This window comes from Triturus cristatus, chromosome 12 (genome assembly GCF_964204655.1).
Source record: "Triturus cristatus chromosome 12, aTriCri1.1, whole genome shotgun sequence".
NCBI lineage: Eukaryota > Metazoa > Chordata > Amphibia > Caudata > Salamandridae > Triturus > Triturus cristatus.
The window spans coordinates 17,466,494-17,481,132 of NC_140595.1; the positions used below are offsets into that span (position 1 = coordinate 17,466,494).

General features: G+C 59.1%; 1 protein-coding gene across 4 annotated transcripts in view; it reads right to left on the bottom strand.

Moving 5' to 3' along the window:
- The window catches only part of LOC146772213 (transducin-like enhancer protein 1), a 150,176-nt gene that overhangs the window by 25,900 nt on the left and 109,637 nt on the right, over positions 1 to 14,639 (bottom strand). For 3 of the 4 annotated variants that reach the window (XM_085638844.1, XM_085638843.1, XM_085638842.1), the window contains exons 6-10: positions 12,786 to 12,848; positions 11,017 to 11,091; positions 10,334 to 10,517; positions 3,280 to 3,296; positions 209 to 313 (exon numbers count right to left, since the gene is read on the bottom strand). In XM_085638844.1, the coding sequence (XP_085494970.1) occupies positions 209 to 313; positions 3,280 to 3,296; positions 10,334 to 10,517; positions 11,017 to 11,091; positions 12,786 to 12,848 (444 nt within the window). The remainder of the gene's footprint in view (positions 1 to 208; positions 314 to 3,279; positions 3,297 to 10,333; positions 10,518 to 11,016; positions 11,092 to 12,785; positions 12,849 to 14,639) is intronic. The other variant, XM_085638845.1, reaches the window with a different exon arrangement.

Here is a 14,639-nt window from a genome sequence, read left to right on the forward strand (position 1 = left end):
CAGCCACCCCCGGCTCCCTCCACTCCACAGCCACCCCCGGCTCCCTCCACTCCACAGCCACCCCCGGCTCCCTCCACTCCACAGCCACCCCCGGCTCCCTCCACTCCACAGCCACCCCCGGCTCCCTCCACTCCACAGCCACCCCCGGCTCCCTCCACTCCACAGCCACCCCCGGCTCCCTCCACCCCACAGCCACCCCCAGCCTTACATAGTCTGTGGCGAAGTCCTTCTCCTCTGCCTTCCGCCTCTTGTGGTGGTTCAGGAACTCGGCCAGGGTGCGCACCCTCTCGCCGTTTGGCACTGACAGGGAACTCTGGAGAAGACAGGAGGGAAGACGCCACATGTAAGAAACGGGCCCATCAGGTGCAGTGGCACAAGTGTTCAAGGGCATTCCCTGGCAGAGCTCTCAGCACAAGCAGTTGTGCCCAGCAGGCTGCCTAGAATGGAGACCCCCCCCCCTCCCCCCCAGCCACCTCACTTTAGAACATTACCCTTGGTACCTGGAACGGATAACACCCCCCACCCCCCCTCAGCCGCCACACCCATGCAGGCCTCACTTTAGAACATGACCCATGGTGCCCAGAAAGGAGCGCCCTCTGCCACTCCGGACACCCAGACCCTTCAAAGCCCAGAGGTTGCGCCACTCCGCCCACTTGCCAAGACTTCCCCGGGAGGCTGAGGCTGCCCCTCACTTTAGATTCTCCAGTGAACCCCCGGCCTCGCCACGGATTCTCAGATGGTCACCCCAAGTTGTACCAGTGCCGGAGACACTGCTGCGGTGTTGTGACTCTTCTCTTCGGGCAGGTGAGGGTGTGAGATGTCTCTTGTGCCTGCAGAGGACTCTCTCTTCTCTGGCATCTCACTCCAGAGAGCTGACCGTCACAGTGAAGGAACTGGGAACAGGAGCGGTCCAGGAACTGAAGCAACGGCCTGTGCCCAGCTGTGCCAGGGAGAATGGTACCACAGACCACATATCCGTGCCAGGGAGAATGGTGCCACAGACCACATATCTGTGCCCCTGAGACTGGTGCCACAGACCACATATCTGTGCCAGGAGGATTGTACCACAGACTTCATATCTGCGCCCCTGAGACTGGTGCCACAGAGCTCATATCTGTGCCAGGGGCTCCTTCGGGGCAGGAGCCTGAGACTGCTCCTGTGAGCAGGATCGGGCGGGAGCTGAGCTGTCTCTTTGCTCCCTCAAAGCTCTTCAGTTAATAATATAATATTTCACGCCCCGGATATGAAAGTGCCCCCCGCGCCTCCCTCGCCCTCCATTCGATAAGCTCGGGGTGTGACAGCCGAGCTGTCTCACCGGCAGCATCAAGGCCACGACAAATGGGGGCGGCGGTAAAGTGGGAGACCAAGGAACCCCACCCTCGTCTCATTCAGGGGGGGGGGGGGGGCTGGTAAAGGGCTCCGCACAGACCTCAACGGTGACCTTGGCTGCAGGCAGCGTCAGCGGAAGCAGCAGAGACGGGGTGCATGGGAAGGGTGTGTGATGTAATAAGAGCCCCCCCCCCCCCCCCCCCCGGAACCGGAAGAAAGGTGGAGGCACCAGAGCCGAGGAAGGAAAGTGGGGAGAAATGAGGGGAGAGACTGCGGTGCAAGAGCTCGAGCAGGGGGAGAGGAGAGATAAGAGGAGAGAGCGGGAGACGGTCGCAGCAGAGCAAGAAGGACAGGACAAGAAATGAAAGAGGGAAAACAGAGAAGACGAGGAGACCGGGGAAGACGCGAGGAGGAACAAAGGGAAGAGAAGAAGCAAGAGAGGGAAAAAGGGAAGAAAATCAAAAGCAGTGTGATGTAGGAAAATCGTAAAATAGAAAAAAAACAAGTCTAAAGGATAAAAATAGGACAAGTTTGAATGATCAAGAGAAGACAAAAGCTGAAAGGATCAAGAGAAAACAAGTTTTAAAGGAGAAATAGGACAATTAAGAGAAAAAGGAGCGAAAAGGGAAAAGATGCGGAGGAACAGCCAAAGAAGTGGGAAGGAAAAGAAGCGTGAAGAAGGGAAGATAGAAACGGGGAGGGTCGCGGACTAAAAATAAAATTGAAAGGAGAGGATGTAGCCTTAGGCTAGAGCAGTCAACCTCAAACTGGGGAACCGGGGTCGAGTCTCGGCAACGACGCTCACCGTCCTGTGATTCTGGGCAAATCACTTAATCTCCCCGAGCCCAACAAAAATGAATGTGTCCATCTGGAACACAACTGGAGCTCATGTAAAGCGCTCCGATACCCGACGTCTCCGGTCTAGTTCGCGCTATATAAAACTCTAAAAAATGGAGCTTGGCAAGTGGAGCTAGAAAAGGAGGAGGAAAGGATGTGAGTGAAGAGTAAATGCGGGGAGGGAGGAGAACGAAGAGGTGGAAATGTAAGGAAGAGAAAGAAGGCAAGAAGCTCTAGATTAGAGGAGGAGGGACATCAGTGGGGCGGTGAGAAGGGAGACAAGAGGATTGATGAGAAAGAAGAGACAGGGAGGAGAATAAGATGAAGTAAACTCGAGGAGACGGGATAGAGAAGGGGGGAGACCAGAAAACAATCGAGGGAGTGGAGGAAGCGCGGAGTGAGCGGAGGAAGCGCGGAGTGAGCGGAGGAAGCGCGGAGTGAGCGGAGGAAGCGCGGAGAGCGGAGGAAGCACGGAGAGCGGAGGAAGCACGGAGAGCGGAGGAAGCACGGAGAGTGGAGGAAGCACGGAGAGTGGAGGAAGCACGGAGAGTGGAGGAAGCGACAACAGAGGGAGTGGAGGAAGAAGAGAAAAGGGAGTGAATGAAGAACAGGGGGCGTGGGGGAAGTAAGAACGGAGGGGAGAGCGGCCGACGAGGAGGGGGGAGCATCGGAGGGCTGATGTAGGGAAGTGGCAGGAAGGTCAGGACGGGTGCTGAAGGCAGAGATGAGGAAGAGATCTTGAGCAGGAGAAGGGGACAGAGGTGAGAGAGAACTCGCTTTACGAGGGGGTCTTTGGAAGGTGGGAGCCCTGTGCAACTGCCCGCTTTGCCCATGCCTTAAAACACACCGACTCCCTTTAACTTTCTCCTTCAGTCTTGCCCACCTTTGCCTTGCCCCTCCTCTCCCCACCCCAATCAACTGTCCCTTCCACTCTCCACCTCGCAGCTCTCCTGTTAACCCCTCTTCACCCTCTTCGACTCCAACCCTGCTCTCTGCTCATGCCTGCTCGCTGCTCTCTTGCTCCCCATCCCCTCCACCCCCGCCCCTCCTCTCGGGGCCCCCTGCGGACCCCCATCTGCAGCTGTGAGGACAGTAGGGGTCGGTGGTACTCACAGGGCCGGGCTCTCGATCTGTCTCCATAAAACAGCAGCAGCAGCGGCGGGTCCAGGAAAGGAAAGAATAAAGACTTTAATGTCTGAACACAAGGTATACTGAACCCCATCCCCCCGGGGTACCCCTTCCCTAAAGAGTCTTCAGTGGCACCGCAGAAGCACCTAGCTGCGAGTAGCACTGGACAAGTGGCAGGAGCCGAGCCCCAGCCCCCCCCCACAGCCGTCACCCCCTGGGAGCAACGGGTAAGAGCCTCTCACTACAGTGTCCATGGGGCAGAGCCACGCCCCCTCGCCCCTGCAGCCACCCCCTGGGGCCACCAAACGCATCCTGTGCGAACAAATGAGTTGTCGTCGCCTTGACCCCAGCTGGTAGAAGCGCGCTTTGTAAATCCTATCCTAGCCTTTAACATGTCTGGCTTGGGGGTGAAATACACAACTTGCCAAAGAGCTGGGTCCTTGTTCTGCCCCCCCCACCCCCCCCCCCCCGACACAATAGACATGCTCGGCTTCTTTGCCAGTTTTGTTTAGACAAAACCCTGTGAACACAGAGGGAAGTACTGCTCGATTCCCCCCGCCACAGGCCAGTGGTTCTGCCTGGGTTAAGACCAAACATGCCTGAATGTCCTCTGACCAGTGTCTCCGTGCCACACTAGCCCCGGCAGAGGGCTACTTTAGCCACTATCCCTGGGACCTGCCTGTGAGGCCCAAAGACCGAATCCAGCTAAACCCCCCCCCCCATGTGCTGTCACCCTCATGCAGGCGAAGTTGGTGACCCCGCCCCCCCCCCCCCCCCGCCCCCGTGTCGCTGTCCTCGTGTAAGCACAGACTCCATATGCCAGGAGGCGCCAAACGTTAGACCAGGTTCCGTCGTCTTTGTGTAAGAAAAGTCGGTGAGCCCCGTGTGCCATGAGAAGCCCCCCATGGAACCAGGGCTGACACTGCTGCAAGAGAGGTCGGTGACCCCCATGTACCCCCGAGAGGGCCCCCATGGAACCAGGGCTGTCGCTGTGCTGCAAGTGAAGCCGGTGACCCCCGTGTGCCATGAGAAGCCCCCCATGGAACCAGGGCTGACACTGCTGCAAGAGAGGTCGGTGACCCCCATGTACCCCCGAGAGGGCCCCCATGGAACCAGGGCTGTCGCTGTGCTGCAAGTGAAGCCGGTGACCCCCGTGTGCCATGAGAAGCCCCCCATGGAACCAGGGCTGACACTGCTGCAAGAGAGGTCGGTGACCCCCATGTACCCCCGAGAGGGCCCCCATGGAACCAGGGCTGTCGCTGTGCTGCAAGTGAAGCCGGTGACCCCCGTGTGCCATGAGAAGCCCCCCATGGAACCAGGGCTGACACTGCTGCAAGAGAGGTCGGTGACCCCCATGTACCCCCGAGAGGGCCCCCATGGAACCAGGGCTGCCGCTGTGCTGCAAGTGAAGCCGGTGACCCCCGTGTGCCATGAGAAGCCCCCCCATGGAACCAGGGCTGACACTGCTGCAAGAGAGGTCGGTGACCCCCATGAACCCCCGAGAGGGCCCCCATGGAACCAGGGCTGCCGCTGTGCTGCAAGTGAAGCCGGTGACCCCCGTGTGCCATGAGAAGCCCCCCATGGAACCAGGGCTGACGCTGCTGCAAGTGAAGCCGGTGACCCCCATGTACCCCCGAGAGGGCCCCCATGGAACCAGGGCTGTCGCTGTGCTGCAAGTGAATCCGGTGACCCCCGTGTGCCATGAGAAGCCCCCCATGGAACCAGGGCTGACAATGCTGCAAGAGAGGTCGGTGACCCCCATGTACCCCCGAGAGGGCCCCCATGGAACCAGGGCTGTCGCTGTGCTGCAAGTGAAGCCGGTGACCCCCGTGTGCCATGAGAAGCCCCCCATGGAACCAGGGCTGACACTGCTGCAAGAGAGGTCGGTGACCCCCATGTACCCCCGAGAGGGTCCACATGGAACCAGGGCTGCCGCTGTGCTGCAAGTGAAGCCGGCGACCCCCGTGTGCCATGAGAAGCCCCCCATGGAACCAGGGCTGACACTGATTCAAGAGAGGTCGGTGACCCCCATGTACCCCCGAGAGGGCCCCCATGGAACCAGGGCTGCCGCTGTGCTGCAAGTGAAGCCGGTGACCCCCGTGTGCCATGAGAAGCCCCCCATGGAACCAGGGCTGACACTGCTGCAAGAGAGGTCGTGACCCCCATGTACCCCGAGAGGGCCCCCATGGAACCAGGGCTGCCGCTGTGCTGCAAGTGAAGCCGGTGACCCCCATGTGCCATGAGAAGCCCCCCATGGAACCAGGGCTGACGCTGCTGCAAGTGAAGCCGGTGACCCCCATGTACCCCCGAGAGGGCCCCCATGGAACCAGGGCTGTCGCTGTGCTGCAAGTGAAGCCGGTGACCCCCGTGTGCCATGAGAAGCCCCCCATGGAACCAGGGCTGACAATGCTGCAAGAGAGGTCGGTGACCCCCATGTACCCCCGAGAGGGCCCCCATGGAACCAGGGCTGTCGCTGTGCTGCAAGTGAAGCCGGTGACCCCCGTGTGCCATGAGAAGCCCCCCATGGAACCAGGGCTGACACTGCTGAAAGAGAGGTCGGTGACCCCCATGTACCCCCGAGAGGGCCCCCATGGAACCAGGGCTGTCGCTGTGCTGCAAGTGAAGCCGGTGACCCCCGTGTGCCACGAGAAGCCCCCCATGGAACCAGGGCTGACACTGCTGCAAGAGAGGTCGGTGACCCCCATGTACCCCCGAGAGGGCCCCCATGGAACCAGGGCTGCCGCTGTGCTGCAAGTGGAGCCGGTGACCCCCGTGTGCCATGAGAAGCCCCCCATGGAACCAGGGCTGACACTGCTGCAAGAGAGGTCGGTGACCCCCATGTACCCCCGAGAGGGTCCCCATGGAACCAGGGCTGCCGCTGTGCTGCAAGTGAAGCCGGCGACCCCCGTGTGCCATGAGAAGCCCCCCATGGAACCAGGGCTGACACTGCTGCAAGAGAGGTCGGTGACCCCCATGTACCCCCGAGAGGGCCCCCATGGAACCAGGGCTGCCGCTGTGCTGCAAGTGAAGCCGGTGACCCCCGTGTGCCATGAGAAGCCCCCCATGGAACCAGGGCTGACACTGCTGCAAGAGAGGTCGTGACCCCCATGTACCCCCGAGAGGGCCCCCATGGAACCAGGGCTGCCGCTGTGCTGCAAGTGAAGCCGGTGACCCCCGTGTGCCATGAGAAGCCCCCCATGGAACCAGGGCTGACACTGCTGCAAGAGAGGTCGGTGACCCCCATGTACCCCCGAGAGGGCCCCCATGGAACCAGGGCTGCCGCTGTGCTGCAAGTGAAGCCGGTGACCCCCGTGTGCCATGAGAAGCCCCCCATGGAACCAGGGCTGACACTGCTGCAAGAGAGGTCGGTGACCCCCATGTACCCCCGAGAGGGCCCCCATGGAACCAGGGCTGTCGCTGTGCTGCAAGTGAAGCCGGTGACCCCCGTGTGCCATGAGAAGCCCCCCATGGAACCAGGGCTGACACTGCTGCAAGAGAGGTCGGTGACCCCCATGTACCCCCGAGAGGGCCCCCATGGAACCAGGGCTGCCGCTGTGCTGCAAGTGAAGCCGGTGACCCCCGTGTGCCATGAGAAGCCCCCCATGGAACCAGGGCTGACGCTGCTGCAAGAGAGGTCGGTGACCCCCATGTACCCCCGAGAGGGCCCCCATGGAACCAGGGCTGTCGCTGTGCTGCAAGTGAAGCCGGTGACCCCCGTGTGCCATGAGAAGCCCCCCATGGAACCAGGGCTGACGCTGCTGCAAGTGAAGCCGGTGACCCCCATGTACCCCCGAGAGGGCCCCCATGGAACCAGGGCTGTCGCTGTGCTGCAAGTGAAGCCGGTGACCCCCGTGTGCCATGAGAAGCCCCCCATGGAACCAGGGCTGACAATGCTGCAAGAGAGGTCGGTGATCCCCATGTACCCCCGAGAGGGCCCCCATGGAACCAGGGCTGTCGTTGTGCTGCAAGTGAAGCCGGTGACCCCCGTGTGCCATGAGAAGCCCCCCATGGAACCAGGGCTGACACTGCTGAAAGAGAGGTTGGTGACCCCCATGTACCCCCGAGAGGGCCCCCATGGAACCAGGGCTGTCGCTGTGCTGCAAGTGAAGCCGGTGACCCCCGTGTGCCATGAGAAGCCCCCCATGGAACCAGGGCTGACACTGCTGCAAGAGAGGTCGGTGACCCCCATGTACCCCCGAGAGGGCCCCCATGGAACCAGGGCTGCCGCTGTGCTGCAAGTGAAGCCGGTGACCCCCGTGTGCCATGAGAAGCCCCCCATGGAACCAGGGCTGACACTGCTGAAAGAGAGGTTGGTGACCCCCATGTACCCCCGAGAGGGCCCCCATGGAACCAGGGCTGTCGCTGTGCTGCAAGTGAAGCCGGTGACCCCCGTGTGCCATGAGAAGCCCCCCATGGAACCAGGGCTGACACTGCTGCAAGAGAGGTCGGTGACCCCCATGTACCCCCGAGAGGGCCCCCATGGAACCAGGGCTGACACTGTGGTGCAAGTGAAGCCGGTGACCCCAGTGTGCCATGAGAAGCCCCCCATGGAACCAGGGCTGACACTGCTGCAAGAGAGGTCGGTGACCCCCATGTACCCCCGAGAAGCCCCCCATGGAACCAGGGCTGACACTGTTGCAAGAGAGGTCGGTGACCCCGGGGGCCAGGAGGCCGCCAACGTGAAGCCACGGCCAATGCCCTCAGTCCTCACGACAAGGCAAAGGTGCAGATCACTGGCCCAAGGACCTGCGAGCGGGCGACCGACACGACGGGTCATCGAGGGATGACCGCGAGTGTTTGCGGACTCTCAGCAGTGGGAGACAGGTGGCCATGGCCGGGCCCGCCCTCCTGCACTTGCGGCTGCCGTCGGGTCTGGTAGGACTGTTCGCGACAGTCCGGCGAGCCAGGGGCCTGCAGTAACTAACCAGGCAGCGCTGCTAGATTTGAATCACACAGGGACTAGCGTCGCAATATCGGAAAGATGCAAAAACAAACAGTTGATGGACAGAATGCAGAACAATGTCATACATTCACCCCAGTACAGAGATCTGGGCCTAAATCCATCGTTTTTTTGCTCCCCATGCCATTCCAGTTTGAACCCAGCCATATGCAAATCAGTCTTGACCCTGTGCCTCATGGGAACAGTCCAGCCCGAACTGCCAAGCCAGGTCCTCCCTGGACTGGAAACAAGCATCCAAGGAACGTTTCGGGGTTTCACCCCTCTTCAGCCAGGATAGTTTCGTTCCAGTGGCATGGAGAGCACGGGACCCACATCTGGGCATACTCCAACGATAGATTTAACCCAGATCTTTTGACTGGGGGAGAATGTTTGCATTGTAAGCATTCCGTCCATCATTTGTTTGCTCTAACACTGTTTGCCCTAAGTGGGATGGGTATGCCCAGGCATGGGTCCCTTGCTCACTGTAGCACTGGATTCAAGGTAGCCTGGCTGAAGAAGGGTGACATACCCTGAAACCGGTCCCAGGATGCTGGTTTCCGGTCCAGAGAGGACCTGGCCTGGCAGTTCGGGCTGGACTGTTGCCATGGGGCACCGGGTCAAGACTGATTTGCATATGGCTGGGTCCAAACTGGGGTGGCGTAGTGGGCAAAAGAAGGATGGATTTAACCCAGATCTTTTGACTGGGGGAGAATGTTTGCATCGTCAGCATTCTGTCCATCATTTGTTTGCTGGAACACAATATCGGAAAGAAGCCTCTATTGAATGGGGAATAACCAGTCCCAGTAAAAGAGAAAGAGGGACGCACGCTGACCATAAAAGACTGTGGTTATTATTGTGTTGCCTCCATGTTTGTGTCTTTATATAAAAATGCTACTGCGGTTACGGTTTGATTTCTTTACCCTCGCATCGACCTCTCCCTCACAGAGCCTTGGACTGCTCAACCCGCACTACCGCTGAGAGGCAAGTGCCGAAGGGGCTGTACTTGGCCAATCTCCTCAAGGTCCATAGCAGGTCGGGCCCCGGAACTGCAGGAATTAAAGGCCACAACACCCACGGTTGGACCCAGTCACGTCCTGCTGGGCCCCGTGGCCCTCTGAAGGGGGTTTTGACTGATGTAAATGTTCTTGAACTAGAAGGCTGAGGTTTTCAGGTCAGTACATCGATGCTTTGTTCATTCGGACTCTGTCCGCGCGGACAGTAGTCTTGTACAGGAAAATACCACTTGCATTATATATTTTTTCACAGACCTTCCCCATCAGTTAGGCCTGACTGCTCGACCCGAGTAACGAAGGAATATTTAAGAAACCGACTCATTCTTGGGTATTGCCTGCAGCCCTAGAATCCGGGCAGTTTCATCCAACACTGCCCTCTGCTCCTTGAATACTCCACGAGCTAGAGAAAAAGATTCACTGCTCAACTCTACTCTAAAGCAGCAGTGAATCAGAACATGAGCCACCTTCCAAAACAGCACATTGTAGCGGGAGGGCATAGTTGTCATTGGTGAAGCAGGTGCAGTAGCACCAGGACCCAATGGGGCGAGGGGCCCACTGCTTCACAGTCCTAGCAGTATTTTCAAGTGGGACCATTTCTGTCCATAAACAAAAATACGGAGTTCAGACACAGGTCACCACGAAGGACCACACGCAGGAGGAGGCGCTATATCCATATAGGGCATCCGACCCTAGGGCACTAAAGGAGCAGGATGAAGCACCCACCCCCCCCACCCAGAGCACTGAAGGGGGAGGCACAAGCACCCACACCCTAGAGCACTAAAGGGGCAGGAGCAAGCACACCCCACCCTAGAGCATTAAAGGGGCAGGAACAAGCACCCCCCACCCTAGAGAACGAAAGGGGCAGGAACAAGCACCCCCCCCCCACCCTAGAGCACTAAAGGGGCAGGAACAAGCACCCCCCCCCCACCCTAGAGCACTAAGGGGCAGGCACAAGCACCGCCCCACCCTAGAGCACTAAAGGGGCAGGCACAAGCCACCCCACCCTAGAGCACTAAAGGGGCAGGAACAAGCCACCCCACCCTAGAGCACTAAAGGGGCAGGCACAAGTCCTGCCCTAAGCTCCTACCTCGGTGGTCGCTGTCCGGAAGACCCCGGTCCTCCTTCATGGCCAGTTGAGACTGGAGGCCAAGCACACCAGAGAGTGCCAGCAGGCCCGATGCACCCCCCATGCTCGCCAGCTGCATGCCCGCATGGGGGGCCATGGGTATCGAAGGGGTGTGGTGCGAGAGGTGGTGCGCCTGCAGCTGGTGCTGTGAGGTAAAGAAAAGAAGTGTTTAGACAACGGTTTGTCCCAATCTCTTTCAAGGTCGAAGCACAGGCAGGGCTTTGTCAGGAAACTGGCACAAGGGTGAGCGCGGACGAGTGAGGGGCTTGAGCACAGGGGCCAGCGGTGAGACGGGCAGGCATGATCCAGACAGGGTGGGAAAGGAGACAGGAACCAAGGGAAGCATGTGAGCGAGCAGGGTTCGGGCACCAATGAGAGAAGGGCAGAAGCAATGCATGGACCTGGCACAGATGGACCAGGACAGACGGACCAGTTCCGGGGCAGGCCCTGTGGGGCAAACGATAGGTGCAGCCACAACTGATGGGCAGACATGGGTGGCACGGGTGGGGAAAAGCAAAACTAGAGTGGCGGCAAGATGTGTGGAGCAGAGATGTCCTACTGTTGTGGTACATGGAGGGCACAGCAGGTTGTTCAGGAAAAAACAGAAATAGTGCGCTGAAAGTATATACAGGGGGCCAACGTACCCCAATTGCGGCGTTCAGCTCGGTCATGGTTACCTGCTTGGCCCTCTCAACTGCCTGGAGTACCTGCTGTTGGTGCTGAGGAAAGAGAAGAGATGGGTGAACACCGCTCAGCAGCTTGGCTGACAGATACACACACACACCCCCCCACCCCTCAGACTGGGAGGGGACCACATACCCCAACACGCCCCAAACTCTGCCTGAACCGACTGAAGAACTCCTTCGGGCTTTAGTGGGCCGGGGCGAGCCCCTTACACCTGGAACCTCCCCACTACCAGAGCATTCAAACTCAGAAAGGACCCCCTCAAAACACCCCCAGAAGACCCTCTCCTGCGCCAAAACAAAGGTCCAGAGGGAACTCACTCCATGACCGCCACTAACACCTTGGTGAGACCCCACTCCCTCCCCACTACACTCAGGACCGCACAAACACCTCGGTGAGACCCCACCCCCTCCCCACTACACTCAGGACCGCCACAAACACCTCGGTAAGACCCCACCCCCTCCCCACTACACTCAGGACCACCACAAACACCTCGGTGAGACCCCTCCCCACAACTCTCAGGACCGCCACAAACACATCGGTGGGACCCCACCCCCTCACCACTACACTCAGGACCGCCACAAACACCTCGGTGAGACCCCACCCCCTCCCCACTACACTCAGGACCGCCACAAACCCTCGATGGGACCCCACCCCCCTCCCCACTACACTCAGGACCGCCACAACACTCGGTGAGACCCCACCCCCTCCCCACTACACTCAGGACCGCCACAAACACCTCGGTGAGACCCCACCCCCTCCCCACTACACTCAGGACCGCCACAAACACCTCGGTGAGACCCCACCCCCTCCCCACTACACTCAGGACCGCCACAAACACCTCGGTGAGACCCCACCCCCTCCCCACTACACTCAGGACCACCACAAACACCTCGGTGAGACCCCTCCCCACAACTCTCAGACTGCCACAAACACCTCGGTGAGACCCCACCCCCTCCCCACTACCCTCAGGACCGCCACAAACACCTCCGGTGAGACCCCACCCCCTCCCCACTACACTCAGGACCGCCACAAACACCTCGATGGGACCCCACCCCCTCCCCACTACACTCAGGACCGCCACAAACACCTCGGTGAGACCCCACCCCCTCCCCACTACACTCAGGACCGCCACAAACACCTCGGTGAGACCCCACCCCCTCCCCACTACACTCAGGACCGCCATAAACACCTCGGTGAGACCCCACCCCCTCCCACTACCCTCAGGACCGCCACAAACACCTCGGTGAGACCCCACCCCACTACACTCAGGACCGCCACAAACACCTCGTGGGACCCCCACCCCCTCCCCACTACACTCAGGACCGCCACAAACACCTCGGTGAGACCCCACCCCCTCCCCACTACACTCAGGACCGCCACAAACACCTCGGTGAGACCCCACACCCCCTCCCCACTACACTCAGGACCGCCACAAACACCTCGATGGGACCCCACCCCCTCCCCACTACACTCAGGACCGCCACAAACACCTCGGTGAGACCCCACCCCCTCCCCACTACACTCAGGACCGCCACAAACACCTCGGTGAGACCCCACCCCCTCCCCACTACACTCAGGACCGCCACATGGGGAACAGACCAACAAGAAAACGACAGACAAAAGCACCAATTACAGACACCACCACCCAGGGACGGTATGGAGGGACAAGGGGCAGCCACTGGGAGCCGCTGCTGGGCTAGGAAAGGTCCATGCCCCCCGTGCTCACCTCCTGGGACAGAAAAGGGACAATCTGGGCACAGATGGCATTCAGTCGCTTGGCGATCTCAGTCTGAAAAAGAAGAACATGGCATAAGAATACAAGACAACTGAAAGAAACAAGTAATGCAAGCATGTCCTCGTGAGTGAGGCCGACAAGGCATGAGCGATGCAACCCCTGATAGCAGCAATTCTCCTGAACCCCTGCACTCACCCCACTATGCCCACTCCACTCTCTAGCTGCGCAAACCCCTCAAAGAAGCACGGATGTGAAGTTCAGAATATGATTGTGTGCAGAAGGTGTGGTGCAGGCAGGGGGTGTGCAGTGAACGTAGCATGTACGTGGACATGTGTAAGGAGTGGTGAGTGGGTGAGTGCATGTGGGTGGAACATGTTTGCTGTAGCGAGTAGTACTTGCACATTCGCGAGTTAGTGGTATGTGTCGATGCATTCACTCGGCCTTACTGAGGACACACAGTCTGGCAAAGGCGGTGGAACCCACCGACAGGTTCTATCCAGACCCCCAGTGGCGCTGCGCACTAGTGGCGAAGGCGATGGAACCCACCGACAGGTTCTATCCAGACACCCAGTGGCGCTGCGCACAAGTGGCGAAGGCGGTGCCAATGGCCCCAGCACCTGTCAATTTACTCTAGTGATACAAGTGATAAAATACACAGGGAAAATCAGCTTTCCCCACAGAGCTATGAACTGAAATGCAGGACCAATCAAGGCAAAAAAGCGACCCGAGACCTAGAAGTGTAACAAATATAACTTAATAATGGTTTTATTTACGTCTAAGCTCTGCTGCTCTCACTCTCACACTTTGGAATCCCACTAAGTGCCCTCTCTGTCCTCACCAAGGCAGACAGTGCCCAGGCAATGCATGATGATACAGCGCACGTCAGGTCAAACATGGCACTGTGCTGTGGGGCGTGCAGGCGATGCATGATACTACAGCGCACATCGGTTAAGCATGACGGAGTACTGCGGGGCATGCAAGTGATTCATGATGCTACAGCACACGTCAGCGTAAGCATGGCACAGCACTGTGGGGCATGCAAGCAATGGCATGATACTACAGCGCACGTCGGTGACCGCATGGCAAAGTGCTGTGGGGCGTGCAAGCGGTGGCATGATACTACACAGCACGTCGGTGCAAGCATGGCACAGTGCTGTGGAGAATGCAAGCAATGTCATGATGCTATGGGGTATGCAAGTATGCATGATGCTACAGCGCACGTCTGTGCAAGCATGGCGCCCGCACTGTGGGGCATGCAAGCAATGTCATGATACTACACAGCACGTCGGTGGAAGCATGGCACAGTGCTGTGGGACATGCAAGCTATGCATGATGCTACAGCACACGTCAGTGTAAGCATGGTGTAGTGCTGTGGGGCATGCAAGCGATGAATGATGCTGCACCGCACGTCGGTGAAAGCATGACGTAGTGCTGCAGGGTATGCAAGTGATGCATGATGCTACAGCGCACATCGCAAGCATGGGACAGCGCCCGTGGGGCATACAAGCCATGCATGATGCTACAGCGCACGTCGGTGCAAGTATGGCGCCGTTTTGTGGGGCATGAAAGCGATGCATGATACTACAGTGCACGTCGGTGCAAGCATGACGCCATGCTGTGAGGCGTGCAAGCGATGCATGATGCTACACTGCACGTCTGTGGAAGCATGGCGCCGTGCTGTGGGGCATGCAAGCGATGCAGGATACTAGGGCACGAGTCGGGGGAACTCGCTGGTGGACAGCATCCACCCACTTTGTTCACAGGGTGGACGCCGTACAACCTGCCAAGCAGTTGGGCCCACTGAAAAAGGTGCCGAATTCGTCCCGGTGTAATTTTCAAACACGA